Genomic DNA, 13616 nt, shown 5'->3' with positions numbered 1-13616 from the left:
GTTGTGACCCTCTTTATTGCAGGTTGGCAATATCTAAGTGCCTATCATGCAGTGGATGAAATGAGAAATTAAATCTTTTAATGAATTTTAATCTTTTAATGATGTATTGTCATCATAATTGTGTGGATACATAAGTGAAAATGTTAGGTTTATTTGTTGCCTTCCAGTGATCTACCCCAAAAAAACCTTTTGAGAAATTGCCAAGTTCATATATGAGATTTAGGTTTGTGAGAGAGAGATATCTCTGAGAAAAACTATTTAAGAGAGTAATTTAAACCACGTTTTCTTAGGATAGAATTCTCAACTCTCTGCAGCTTAAAAACATGAAAGGTTCTCAGAGCAGTTGGATCACATCAATCCCATGGAATCCTGTGGTATTGGCTTCCCAAGGCCCCTAGGTCCAGATTCTCCTTTAGTCTACTGCAATGCCCAGTAACATATCTGTATATCCTTTACAAGGCACTGGGTAAGTACTTGAAAATGAAAGGCAACCCTAAGATTTAAGAACACTCTTATATTTTGCTATATTTTTAAAATATTACATAAGGGGTTCTGTTGTTGTGGGTCTTGGGTTTTTTTTTCTATAAACTTCTGACTGCAATTATCAGTACTCATTTTTCCCCATCTCAGCATGAAGAAATATAACTTTTTAATTGGCCCTACTGTTGGCTGCCAGTCTGATTTAAAAGTGGCCAGCTTGTTTCACAGCTGCCTACAGGAGGAAACAAAAGCAGGTGTCAAAATCAAGACAAACAGGTTGGTTTGACCAGCTATTCCTCCCCAGGGACAAGGCTGCCTACTAAATTAGCATAGGTATAAAGTAATATATTACCTAAGTGCCCAAAACCCGAGATTCTATTCTGTTATATAAAATAGAGTCTCGTCCTTACCCTCCCACTCTATTTTCACTACCTATCACCATTTCTAACACATTCAGCTTTTAAAGCACTGCCATTTTAAGAGCAAACCAAATTCTGTAGTCTTAAAGGTAAGCAGGCTCAGACTTTCCAATATTAGCACATTGAGCAGTGAACACTATCCACGGAAATTTAATGGATGCACTGAAAAACACTGGGGCCCACTCTGTCTACTAAATGCTAGCTAAAAAATACTGGAAAATTTTGTTTGTTTTGACAAGAAATGCTACCAAATTCTCATCATGGTTTTTTAAAACCAATCTTAATTATAGTTACAGTGAACGACTGTATCCCACCTGCCATTATTTAGACACAGAAAACAAGGGACAGATCCAGCACTGTCACAGGATTGTCTCTCACTGAGCAGCACAAGTCAGATGAATGGCATTTTTCCTACTTTGCATACACTTTTTTTTAATGTAAATTAACGGGCTTTTTTCTTACTGCATTTTCATAACAAGCAGTTTCTGTGTCACAGACATATTTTCCTTCTTCAAGCCAGAGTCAAAAAATGTAATTTCAGCCCTCTACTGCCAAACATAACAGATGTCAGAGTACAAACTTAGCACTGGCTGCAGCCACTGGCATTTTGTCTGGATAATATCTCAATGAATTCAGGCAACCAGATGTGTCTGGCATTTGTGAGCTGCTGTGTCAGTGGTGATGCCAGGGTTTAACATGGAGAACTTCTGGAACTAGGCATAAGGGAAAAACATACAGATCAAGTTGTAAAAAGTAGTTCTGAAACGATAAAGGTGTAAACTGTCAGCAGTCCCACCAGGATCAGAGTGCTGAGCAACACACAAAATCTTTTCCTCAGTTCTTTTAAATGTTAGTAGTGAAATACATCATTTGAAAGCAGATGCCAAAGTGAAGAGATGATTTCTCTCGTTAGAATAATAGTTTCTTTCAAGAGCCCAATCCACAGGGAGTTCTACCTTGACTCCCCAGGCTTTACACTTCCTTACTAATGCTCCAATTACCCTTTTCCTGCTATAAGGATGCCACTGTGAGGATTTTAACCACTTTGATTAATTCTCTTAGCTTGCTGCTCCTCAGACAAGGTTATGAGAAGAATACAGACACATCCAGTTTCTGAACACAGATCCTTTTACAATGTTGCATTTTAGGACATAGGAGGTTCCTACCTGGTACGTTTCTACAGGCTTTGTTTCCATGTTCAGATCCCAAACCTTGACAGTGAGGTAATCTCTTGTAAGCATGTATCTACCGCTGTGACTGAATTTGACATCTGACACTGAAGAGATAATTTCTGAAAAAAATGATCTGTTACTGGGGTCTTCTGGTTCTTCATAAACTGTTCAAAGAAAAAGAAGTAAGAGACAGAAATCAAGATTGTATAAAAAACAGCTCTGTTGTACAATCTGAAGTGTACATTTCTTGTGAAACATGTAATTCAATCTACCGAGGAACATGATGCAGAATTAATTGTATATCCAGCACTTAATTTATTCTTTTAACTTGATATAAAAATACAAACCGTAAGCTTTAAATATTATAATAATTCATGTTATAACTATGGACTGAAAGCATGACTTTGGGTAAGTATGCAAATGCACTGGTTAGTTGATTATAGATACCTATAGCAAGGCATTTCATTACTTCATCCTTTCTGGGGTCTGCATACCCGTTTCCCAACATAACCAAAATCCAGGTGTCCCTGTCACATGAGAGGTGTTGTGTGTATGGTGTCACAACAGTCCTGGCACCCCTGGCAGAGGTGGTTACTCAAAGCCTGCCCTGATACTCAAAGCTGCTTGTCAGAACCAGCTGGCCTGGCTGCAAGCTACTCACTGGTCATGTCTGAAGACATCCAAGACAAAGGACAAGAATTTTAAAAAGCAACTGCAAATTGCAATTCCCTCTTCCTGGGAGGTGAGCATAAAACAGACAGGGGTTTACCACGTGGATGCATGAGCTAAGAAGTTGGTGTGCACTTGCTGACAGTTCTGGAAAGCCCTGAACTCCCTGAATGTGATGGTCAGCAGTTCTGTGTGAACTGACAAGGCAGCAGGTCATGAAATATTGCTTACACAATGTTCATATGTGAAAACCCAGCTCTTGCAGCTGTGAGATTGGTCATCCCTGTTCAGCTGTACATATGGATGATACTGGATGACTCTACCCTACCTTAGGGGTGCCTACAGCAATTCTGGTGTCTTTCTGCAGATACCTGTGGCCCTGTGATCCAGCTGACCTCTATGGTGAACTTCAGCAGAAAGCCAGGCTTTCAGGGTCTTTGAGGTCTCACAAAATCCTAGGGTTCTGGGAACTATTCCTAGAATATTCTTTGAAAATTGGCAATTTAGTGAATTTCATTTTCAAGTTTCAAAAGCAGGTACAGCAAAGCCATGTGAGGAAACATGAAAGCATGCTGAAAGTAGAAAAACTTTTTACTGTCAGTCAAAGTGAAGTTTTTTCTATAGTCCACTGGAACATTTCTCTCTCAATTATTTTATCCACGACTATGACTCAGACTGTTGGAAGCAACAAGGTTAGTTTCTATTAGGTGAAATAATGTTCTGCTGAAAGTTAAGGGTGAGTACGTGGGTGAAGTATGTGGGGTAATGCAAAAAATTATGGGCAATTTTCTTTGGGGGTGGGCAGTGGAATGCAGCCAGGCGTGCACATGAGAATAAGGTCTATATTTAAACATGCACCACACATCTGAATGGTAATGAACTACTTCAAAAAGAGCAAAAAACTTTTCAGATAGGCTGTAAATGAACAACTTTAAATAGCTCTTCAAAATTTTGCCTAGACATTCTGCAAAGCAGGTATTTTGTAATTATCCTGTCAGATTTTCAAGAGAAGTCTGATGAGCACAAAGCAATTATCATTTCTCATACCTCTTCCCTTTAATCTGTCCAAACTATAGACTTGGCTGGCAGGAATTTCATCCTCCTAATTATGATGTGAAGATGCTATTAAAACCAGGAAAGAAAAAACCAAAACCCACTCTAACTGATCTACACCTTCATTTATAGCTTAGATACATTTTCTTGGCTCTGTGGCTCATCCAACTCCCAGTGATTAGGAGTGATATTTGTACCTGAATATTCTGCATTTTGTTAATTAATGAGATTAAACAATTTCATTCTTTATCTGCCCTATTTATTGCTTTTCTACACTTACTGTATTAAGTATTTGAAAGACTTAGATTAATTAACTCTGGAACTAACAGAGGCATGAAAGTCTTGTATCACTACAGAAAGAAAGATAGCAGTAGAAATTTCAGTAGCAGCAATTCTTTGGAGATAGTTCCTCTAATCAGCATAACCAACACAGGAAAATTATTACAGGAAATTAAGGAGCAGCTCCCAGTGAAAAGAGGAGAAAGCTTAGCAACTACCAGCATCTGCCTGAGCAACCAGCACAGGGCATTAGCCTCAGGAAATGAAGGTGAGAGAGAGGGTTCTTGGGACTTGGCTATTTCTATTTACATTTAGCATCAATGTAAATTTTGCACATACTGCAAAAAAGCACAATCTTCCTTCAGTTTCCCTAATACAAGTGGAGCAATTGGAGACAGAACAGCAGCGAAGGGACAGCCTTGTGACTTGGACTTCAGGCAAGCAATTCAAATTCAGCCCTGACCTCTCCAAGCTGATGGGAAAAAACCCATGGGTCTAGCCCATGGTTTACAAAACACATTTTATGTTTATTACTGTTAAAACTTAACTTTTGGAGGCTGCTCTTGCTCCCAGGAGCAATCAGTACCTGAAACACAAGATTTCAAATCTAGCTTACTTCTCTGTATATAAATCCCATTAGATCTGAACTTTACTGACATTTGATTACAGATTCTGTTATATTCTTTAATTAATTTCATCCTTAATTTCTTAATAACAAACACCTGCCATATAAAAGGGTATTTAACTCTCATTAAATCAAGAAGTATTGTTCTTGCTAATGGTCACAGTGCTAATTCCAAGAAAGAAACAAAGTTACCTGTCTAGCTACCTAATGAACATAGGAATCACAAATGATGTGATGTGCTGAGTTCTCATGTGACACTTGCTGAGACTCAAATGTGACTCTGATGACAGGATCTGGCATAGAGAAATGTCACAGGATTACAGAGGAAAGCAGAGCACATCTCTGAGTACAGCCAGTGTTCAAAAAGGAGCCTGCCAGGAAGACACTGTTCCTGCCCCTTATGCCAGCAGCAGATACATGGGTAAATGGGGAAGTCTGCTTAGGCAAACAAAAATACTCAATTCCTTTCTACACAGCCTCCTGCTCACAAGTTAAAAACAACAGTAGCTCCTCATAGAAGTCCCGACTTTGTAGAGAAGGATGGGTTTGTTAACAGATCCTTGCCAGAGCCCTGCTTTCCTGAATCCTGAAGAAAATCTGCAGCATGAAAATAAGCTGCTTTTTTCTTAAAAGGAAGTGCCATCTGCTGGAAAACAAACCCTTACCCTCATAAAAAATATTCTTGTTTCCTTGTGAATTTCTCTATCTAATGCAGAATGGAGACTTTCCTTTTCCAATGGATAGGAAAGGCATCTCTAATGTGTGCATTTATCACACAAATACATGCAGATATCTAAAGTTAAAAGACTCATTCCCTCTAGTAGAAAAAAGCAGTTTTCTTTCTACTTACAAACAAATAATAACTCATTAAAGCATTTTTAATAGGATACTGTTCATAGTTTGTATCTTGTCCTGAAAACTTGTGATTTTATAGCATTTGTTGTTACTTAGATTTAAATAATGGGAAATTCCGCACCATGAAATAAATCTCTCCCTCCCTCCAAAGAGCTACTGGATATAGAAAATCATCCAGGTCCTGTTCAAGGGTCACAGCTTTAGTAACAGGGAAACAGAGGCAGTGTGGTTACTGAGTGGGAGATGACCGTGGAGACCAGGGTCAAAAAAGTTGGTGGAACATGATAGAGAAAACAATTTTTCATTTCTGTTATATAAGCAAGTAAACATTCTGCTGCTAGCCTGAATTAAGAACTTATTGCAGATAAACCTCTGGTTACACTGGTACACAAACAACAGGGGAATTTCAGCTGGACCTGGAAATACCAGTGGTGGACCAGGTAATCCCTCACTGGGCTTTAATTTCATAAACACTGAAAACGGGTTCAGTCTCAGGCCAAATAATTCATCATTTAAACTAAGTCCATATTTAATTCCAGATCCTAAATGAAAATGGCTGCAATACTGGATTAGAACATATTGGAAAACAGTAATTTGAAATGTATGGGATTTCACTGGTCTTGTCAGACTAGCCACAGGAACAAGAGGAGCAAGAACCAATATGCTTTCCTAATAGATGATAAATAAAAAATTTTAACCAAAATAACAAATTATTTAACTATACTCTAGTATTTTTAGATGGCAAATCAGCACTATTCCTGGGTCAGCTGTGATTTGTTCTCACATATATTTCATCATTTATCATAAAAAAACTAAACTAAATTTCATTCTAACTTCTATGAAAATATTAATATTCTTTTTTTTTAAGTACATGACACTTATGACTGATGTTCAACACAGAAAGCACTTTTTTGGTGCCATTTAATTTAAGAAATGCTACCTCTAGAGCTAAGCACAATTCTGGGTTTATCTCTAATGTAGCAGAGATCTTCAAGCAGACATAAAAACGGGCAACAAAAAAACAAAAGACCAGAAGTACCAAATTACTTCCATGCAAGGAATGGCTAAATAGACTGAGGTCTCTCAACCTAGGAAAGACTGAGGGGGCCATGATTAGGAGTGGCATGGAAAGGATGAATAGGGAATGACAGTTCACTTTGTACACTGTCTCTTCCAATCCACAAGTAGGGGTCACCACATGAAACTAGGACAGGGTAAGCAGAGAGAAGATGGTCCTTCATACTACACCTAATTAAGGTACTAACGACTTCACTGAAAGGTATTATGAGTGGTAAAAAATGCACACAGGTTCAAAAGTAACTGCACAGCTTCAAGGAAAGAAAAAACCCCACACGTCCATTTCAGTATTGTTGAATGCAGTAAGTTCACTTCCACTAAGGTCCCTGAACCCCAAGTTTCCAGCTGCATATTGAGGGTAAAGATTATACACTTGGTCTGTTTTTATGTTTTCTGCTGATGTAGCTACTGCCAACATCAGAACACTGGGCTAGATGGACTTCTGGTCTGCCCAGGTATGGTCATTTTTATGCACTGTTCAAAATCTATTTTAGGATTTAATACAAAAGAGTCCCTGGGTTCATTCTAAGTGAATCAAGCCCAGCTGCAAGCTCCTATTGAAATTCATGGTCTCTTTATACCTTTTAGCTTCATTATTCATAATAATAATTTGATTTGCCATTATTATTTACTCTATCTTTCACTATCTCTGAATGTTTTATTGTTTTGTATTAAGCCAACCCACTCATACATTCATCTCCCTTGGAAATTCCTTTTCAATAATAGAATATTCTGCTAATGTGACAATCTTGCCTTCTCAGTCTACACTGATTAATATGGTTATACATGAGAGGGAATTTTAGAATCTACTTTCATAAGCAATCTAAAATACAATTATTTTGTGAGACACATTTGTTTAACATTTTACATTGCCATAGCCTGTAGCTGTTTATCCTGCTTTAAACTAAAATAAATCTCTTTTTATATTTCAATTTTCTACTTGCATTTATATAATTAAGGGGGCACCTCTTTGTGCCCTGGTCACTTCCACTTCTCATTTTCTTTCTTTTACTCAAAGCAAATTTCTGACCCTACCTCCACACCACAGGGCTGAAATTTCACCTACCACACAGCATTCCTTTATCCACTGACCCAGTATTAAAACTGGGCTTCTCATCAATACGTCCGGAGAGCATGGCTTTTTAAAGTGGAGCCTCAAATCAATATTTAAGAATCTGTTTTACCATCTGCACTGAGTTGCTGCCGCTTGTCACAAACCACAAGGGAGGGTGCATTAGTGCTGAAAGGCAAAGCCAGATCAATAGCTAAAGATCAGTGGGTGGGAGCTTCACTAAAGAGTTGCTTAGATTAATACAACTTTGCCTGTGAGTTTGTTAATAAAGAGAAATGGTGCTAAACACAGAAGAGGAATTGAAAACACACAAAGCCAATCTGGAAGATCAAGCCTCTTTAAAGCTGTGTCTCACACAGACTTATGTGCATGTTTAATGCCACGTGATGTGAGCAATCCCGAGGAGTTAATGGGACGTAAAACTACCACTGCTCTACAGCCAAACTGATGTGTAAGTCTTTCTGATCCTGATATTTAAGATTAGTGATAAGTGGTTTTTTTCTCCCACAGTGAAATAAGATCTTGAAAGCTGGTTTCATGAGACATTAAAAAGCAGTATTTGTTGCTATTAAAAAAACTAAGCAAACAAGACAGGAATTTTAATAGACTGAATAATTAAATCAATCTTACAGCAATTATTTGCTTTATCTCTGTATGGTTGGGGGAGAGGGGTTAATGAAACACCTCTTCAATCATAAATCATTTACCATTGCTTCAGGCTTTTCTCTTTCCTCCAAGTATTTGATAGCTAGAAATATATAAATGGGGTATTTTCCTCCTCAGATTTAATTTTAACATATCTTGCCCAAGTAGAGGAAACACTATGCAGACATAATTGTATTTCTGCAGAAACATCTTTGAATTTTCATTAGCCATGTTTTAAATGTCTTTATTATATATTCATCCAAACAGAGTAGAATGGAAGCTTTGGAGCCCGTGCTAAAGGCAATCTGTTACCAAATTTCGGTGGGATTCCTGCACAAGGAAGGATCTGCTCCAGGATCTAGTTTAGCATGCATGAAATTGTAGTAACAGACCTTTAGTGACAGTCATAATTACCAAATTGTCAGGATACGGGCACATTTCTTCATTGGGGATATAAAATCAGCGATGCATATTTGCCTTTGTAGTGTATGCTTAAAAATAAATCCAGAATTAGGATAAGGAGAACAAGCCCTCATCAAGCACGGGGTGGAATCATTCCAGAAGCTCAGATAAGTTTCACTCCTGCCACATGAAACCTTGCAGATTTTGCCTGAAGTGGACATCACTTTGACAGGGCCCTCTCTGTGCCTAAAGGGAGAGTGATGACTGTCTCTTTCTCTCAGATGATAACCTGACATGAGACCAGATGCAGAAATAAAAAGCCTATTTTACATCTAAAGCTCACACAGACGAAAAACAAGTTGTCTCTTTTTCAGTCAGACAATAAGCATCATTCATTTGGAAAGGTCAATATTAATTAGCAAATCCAGCAGGGATAGTCTGTCACAGGCTTTTTTGTGCATCTGGTTGTTCTCTGTTGCAAATGAAAGATAATCATTATTCAGTCAGAGGTCTGAAAGGTGTCTCGTCTCTGAAATTCCAACCTGCTTTAAACAAGTGGTAAATATAATTAATTCAACTTTTAAAATTCAACATGTTTAAGTAGATTGTCCTTAATTTGTGTCTTGGCTGCTTCCACAATTCTGAATTCTTTAAAATCAAAGGTAATCTCAAAAAAGCCAGTAGATAACCCAACTGAGTTACATGCCTGACTGACAGGACAGTTGCATTTATCCTTGGGGAAAGGCTGGCATTTCTTTCAGGCCTGGATTTCAAATAAAAATGTGGAACAGGACTCTCAGTGGAAAAACCACCCTCCTCATTTTCAGATGGGATCTCTGAGTCGCAGACCAAACCTGGAATTCACTCTGCACTGCTCCCAAAACCAGTTCATGCTTTTAAGATCCCGAATGTCCAACCCACGGGGCTGGAATGCACCAGCTGGGACGCTTTGCTCCATGCAGGGAGAGCCCAGGGAAGGCTGCTGGGATTTCCTCTCACCTACAAATGCTTCCCTTGGTCAAGGGAGGAGGGCTCTAAACAGCTCCTGCTGCAGACCCAGAGGACACGAGCTTGAGAAGTCTGTCTGGGGGACAGAAGGCACCAACTCATGGTGACAGAGGCTAATGCTACACAACTCCAAAATTTGGGGGTTTAAGATCACCATGGTACACAGAGCAATAAACTTGAAACTGCAGCTCTTCTTTCCTTGAAGTATTTTGCTGTAAACTTTGCATGTGGGTAATGGATAATTAGAAACTGGGTTTTAATCTACAAATACATATTAAGAAATGAATACTAAAAACCCTTAAAGCAACATACAGAATTTAAATAAATTACTACGTCTTCTGAAGTATGCAATGACTTTAAGATGTTAAGGCTACTACACAAAATATCAATAGGAGTTATACTCTTGTGGGGCTTAGATTTCCCTATTGCATAACTATACAATTTATATTTACCATTTAAAAATGGGTTTAATAATTCTGATGAACTACTGAAAAAGCACCTTTTTTTTCTGACTTCACATGCTCAAGCTCAGTTTTCTTTAGCTGACTGATTTATTGTATGATTTGTTGAAACAGCCATATGTACTCATCTAGCCTACAAGCTGTTTGGAAGAATGATATTAACTGCATGCACATTTACGAGGACCTCTGAACACAATATTAGCCATAAAAAAATAAAAACCAAATTAGTAACTACTTGTTAATTGAACAAATGCTGCTGTAAGTATATTTTTAGTCAGGATGGTCTTACTGCAACAGTATCCCTATGCTTGTCTCTCTTGTCACCCTTGCATAAAAATGTTTGGAATTTGAGGTGGGGGTTAATTCTTTTATTTCTTCAATGTTCCCAGCTGACTGCTTTAACAATGACACTTCTGCTGCTGACACAGATTTCCATATACTGCCTTTTTTCTACACTGCACTGCCACACATGTTGCCTGATGACATCTCAAAGGCAACCTTTGGGTGCTTTGACAAGTACACTATTTAACTGAAAGGTTCCATATTATTTAAATTATTCCCCTATTTGTTGCTGCTTGAGTCTGACTTCCATAAATGTTTTTAATCTTTCCCTACAACATCATGGACTGCAAGAACGCCTTCCTCAGTCCCAGTCCTCTAATATTCTAAAGCAGGGACATTCATGTCTTTGGCACCTCCTCTCCAGAACATTTTTGGTGGCAACCTCTCCCACTGCCTGCAAAGTCTGCTAATGACACAGAACACCAATATGTACCTGCTCTGTGGTTACAGAGTGGTGCTTCCCTGAGACACATTTGCTACGGCTACATAAGATTTTCCTGTGATCCTCACTCAGCACTGCACAATCTGTGCACAGGGCTGTCATAAGAAGCAGTTTCAGGTAGTTTATTAGAGACACAACACGTTTTATCACAGCTTATCAGTATCTCAATGACCATTTAAAATTCAGCTACTGACCTGATATTTTTTCAACACTTTATAAATAGATTTGGTGGTCTGAGATAATTTTTCTAAGGTTCAGATATCCCCATTACAACTCATCACACATATTGGCAGCCTGCTATTAAATCTCAGCATAGGCATCAAGGATGAGTACATATGGAAGTAGTCTCATCTCGTCCATGTCAAAACCATGAGGATTTATAAGGGAAACCTTGTAATGCTGCTGTCACTAATGCCAAAAAAGAGATTCTGCCACTAAGCTTAGAAAACCAGAAACCTTCAAGACATTATAATTTATTAATATCCTGTGTTGGTTGACTTTCACTACAGATTTTAATATGTAATTTATTTTTACAGTATGGCACAGTAGTTACTCATGACACTCTCTAAACCTGTACAACCTGGAAGGGCTCTTTCCCCAAGACCTGCAATGAACTTTATGAGAGCTACAGAGATTTGAATAAATAAGGGGAAACAGAGTAAATGCAAAAGTTCACTGCATGTACTCATTATCCAGGTACTTTTCTTAAGTGTTATATTGTATCTTTCATCCCTAAAATATGTACACCCACTACAATCTTGGAACAGCATTAAAAATACAGCAGGCAGTGATGCTAGACTGTGCTGAGAAAGCAGGGATGCATGGCACAATGTGAGGGTTACAGCAACTCCAGTTGTGCTGTTTTGCTTGAAAAGTGAAGTTAGTTATGGGGAAAGACTGAAAGACAAGGCAAGCTAGGAGAGCAGGGTACTGATGATGCATATGCACCAGTTGTAAATTGAGCAACTGCAAAGAGGAATCAGATGCACACTCAAGGTACCAGAGAGACCATCATACAAATAACTTGATTTTGCAAACTGGTTTTTGATATGTCCTTTTAGGATGCTAAGGGCTGTATATAAATCACATTGCTTGTCTTTAAGAGCTATGCTGAAACCACTCCAATCAGCAGTACATGGGCCTACTCCTTTCAACACTTTGGAAATTCTACCATTGCTGTATCACTTTTGTGCTGTGCACACTCAGATTCTCAATGAGCTTGACTCGACTTCAGTGCAGCAATGCTACATTAAATGTCTATTTTCTAACTCATAGATCTGGAAAATGGGGTTTAATCAATGACCATTAGACCTTGCACTCCCTTCTGGCATAAAGTGCCTTCTTTCATCCAGCATTGCCGTATTGTAGCTTTAATAAGTTCTGATTGGCATTTGGCATTGAGTTACAGGGGCATGGAGGCCTTATTAGCAGGAAAAAATGGAAGTATTACAGAACAAAACAATTAAGTGGGACAGGATAACTCACAGCATTGTGTCAGACTGTGTCATGCTTACATTTCACTTCATGATATTGAATTCACTCTACAAGTACAAGGAGATACAGCTAACAAAGGTAAACACTTCTCTGCTAGGGAAGTTGTCCTCAAAGTTCATTTTTTATAATTGGACACCACATCCTAAGAGGTTCTGAGCATGTGCATTTCTCCTTGCAGTCAAAAGGCCCAGTCATAGGCTTTTAACCTAATTTCCTTCAGTTTTAAAAATAGGATACGTATGATATCTGTGCACCACTTACGTCTCATATAAGTCTTCACATGCTTTTTCCTCCCCTCTTGCCCCCACTAACAAGATCTGCCAATCTCAAACAGGTTCAAGTAGGCACTGAATGGCATAAAACCTCTTATGTGCTGTGGTACTAAAATAATTTCTCTTAAATTTCCTTCCAATGTTTCAGCATTGCAAAAGAAACTGATGACCCCTTCTGTGGGACAGAGGTGTCCTGGAAGAGCCCTCGTCCTGAAGGTGACAAAAGCAGAGCCACCACAGTTCACTCATGAGGTTCTCAGCAACCACCCACACGATGCCTTTGTCTGGGTGTTGTCTTTCTCAGAAGATGAGGGTTTGCACAAGGCAAAGTACCCAGGCTTGCCAGATTACTGGTGGGAAGAACCACAGTCTGTCTTCTCTAGACCATAAAGAGCTGAGAGTAAGACAATATAAACATGTATTTTTCTTCAGCTTTTACTTTGAGAACAAAGTCAGTCACATATTTTAAAATTTTACTTCCTACTTCTTATGTACATTTCAGATACGAACTAGCATGATTTGGTGGTTCATCTCAAAATTTCACAGAATACATAAAATCACGTAGGACTGATGACAGCTTCCATATCAGCCCAATTTTTGTTTCTTCCCCTCCTCCTCACCCCCCACCTGATTACTTACTGCATTTCCTCTAAGTCTGTTCAGACATAATATTGAAAAAATACATCTAGGAAATGCTGGGCTACATTTAAGGACACTGAGATTTCCTAATCCAGAAAACAGATTCAAAATTTGAAGGCAGTCTGACAATCAAAATTTACTTGCTGCAGCATTCAGAACAGTCTTGTGTATTCAAACCAGCATGCTCATCTACCTAAATACTCCCTCATC

At 38.5% G+C, this 13616-nt stretch overlaps 1 protein-coding gene across 5 annotated transcripts in view; it reads right to left on the bottom strand.

Annotated features, from left to right (window-relative positions):
- PPP2R2C (protein phosphatase 2 regulatory subunit Bgamma) overlaps window positions 1–13616 on the bottom strand; it is a 194488-nt gene that overhangs the window by 15626 nt on the left and 165246 nt on the right. For all 5 annotated transcript variants that reach the window (XM_063401587.1, XM_063401591.1, XM_063401589.1 and 2 more), the window contains one exon: window positions 2066–2235. In XM_063401587.1, the coding sequence (XP_063257657.1) occupies window positions 2066–2235 (170 nt within the window). The remainder of the gene's footprint in view (window positions 1–2065; window positions 2236–13616) is intronic.

This window comes from Prinia subflava, chromosome 7 (genome assembly GCF_021018805.1).
Source record: "Prinia subflava isolate CZ2003 ecotype Zambia chromosome 7, Cam_Psub_1.2, whole genome shotgun sequence".
In the NCBI taxonomy this organism is placed as follows: Eukaryota; Metazoa; Chordata; class Aves; order Passeriformes; family Cisticolidae; genus Prinia; species Prinia subflava.
The sequence above is the reverse complement of the archived record's forward strand: the minus strand, read 5'-3'. Positions and strand labels throughout refer to the sequence as shown.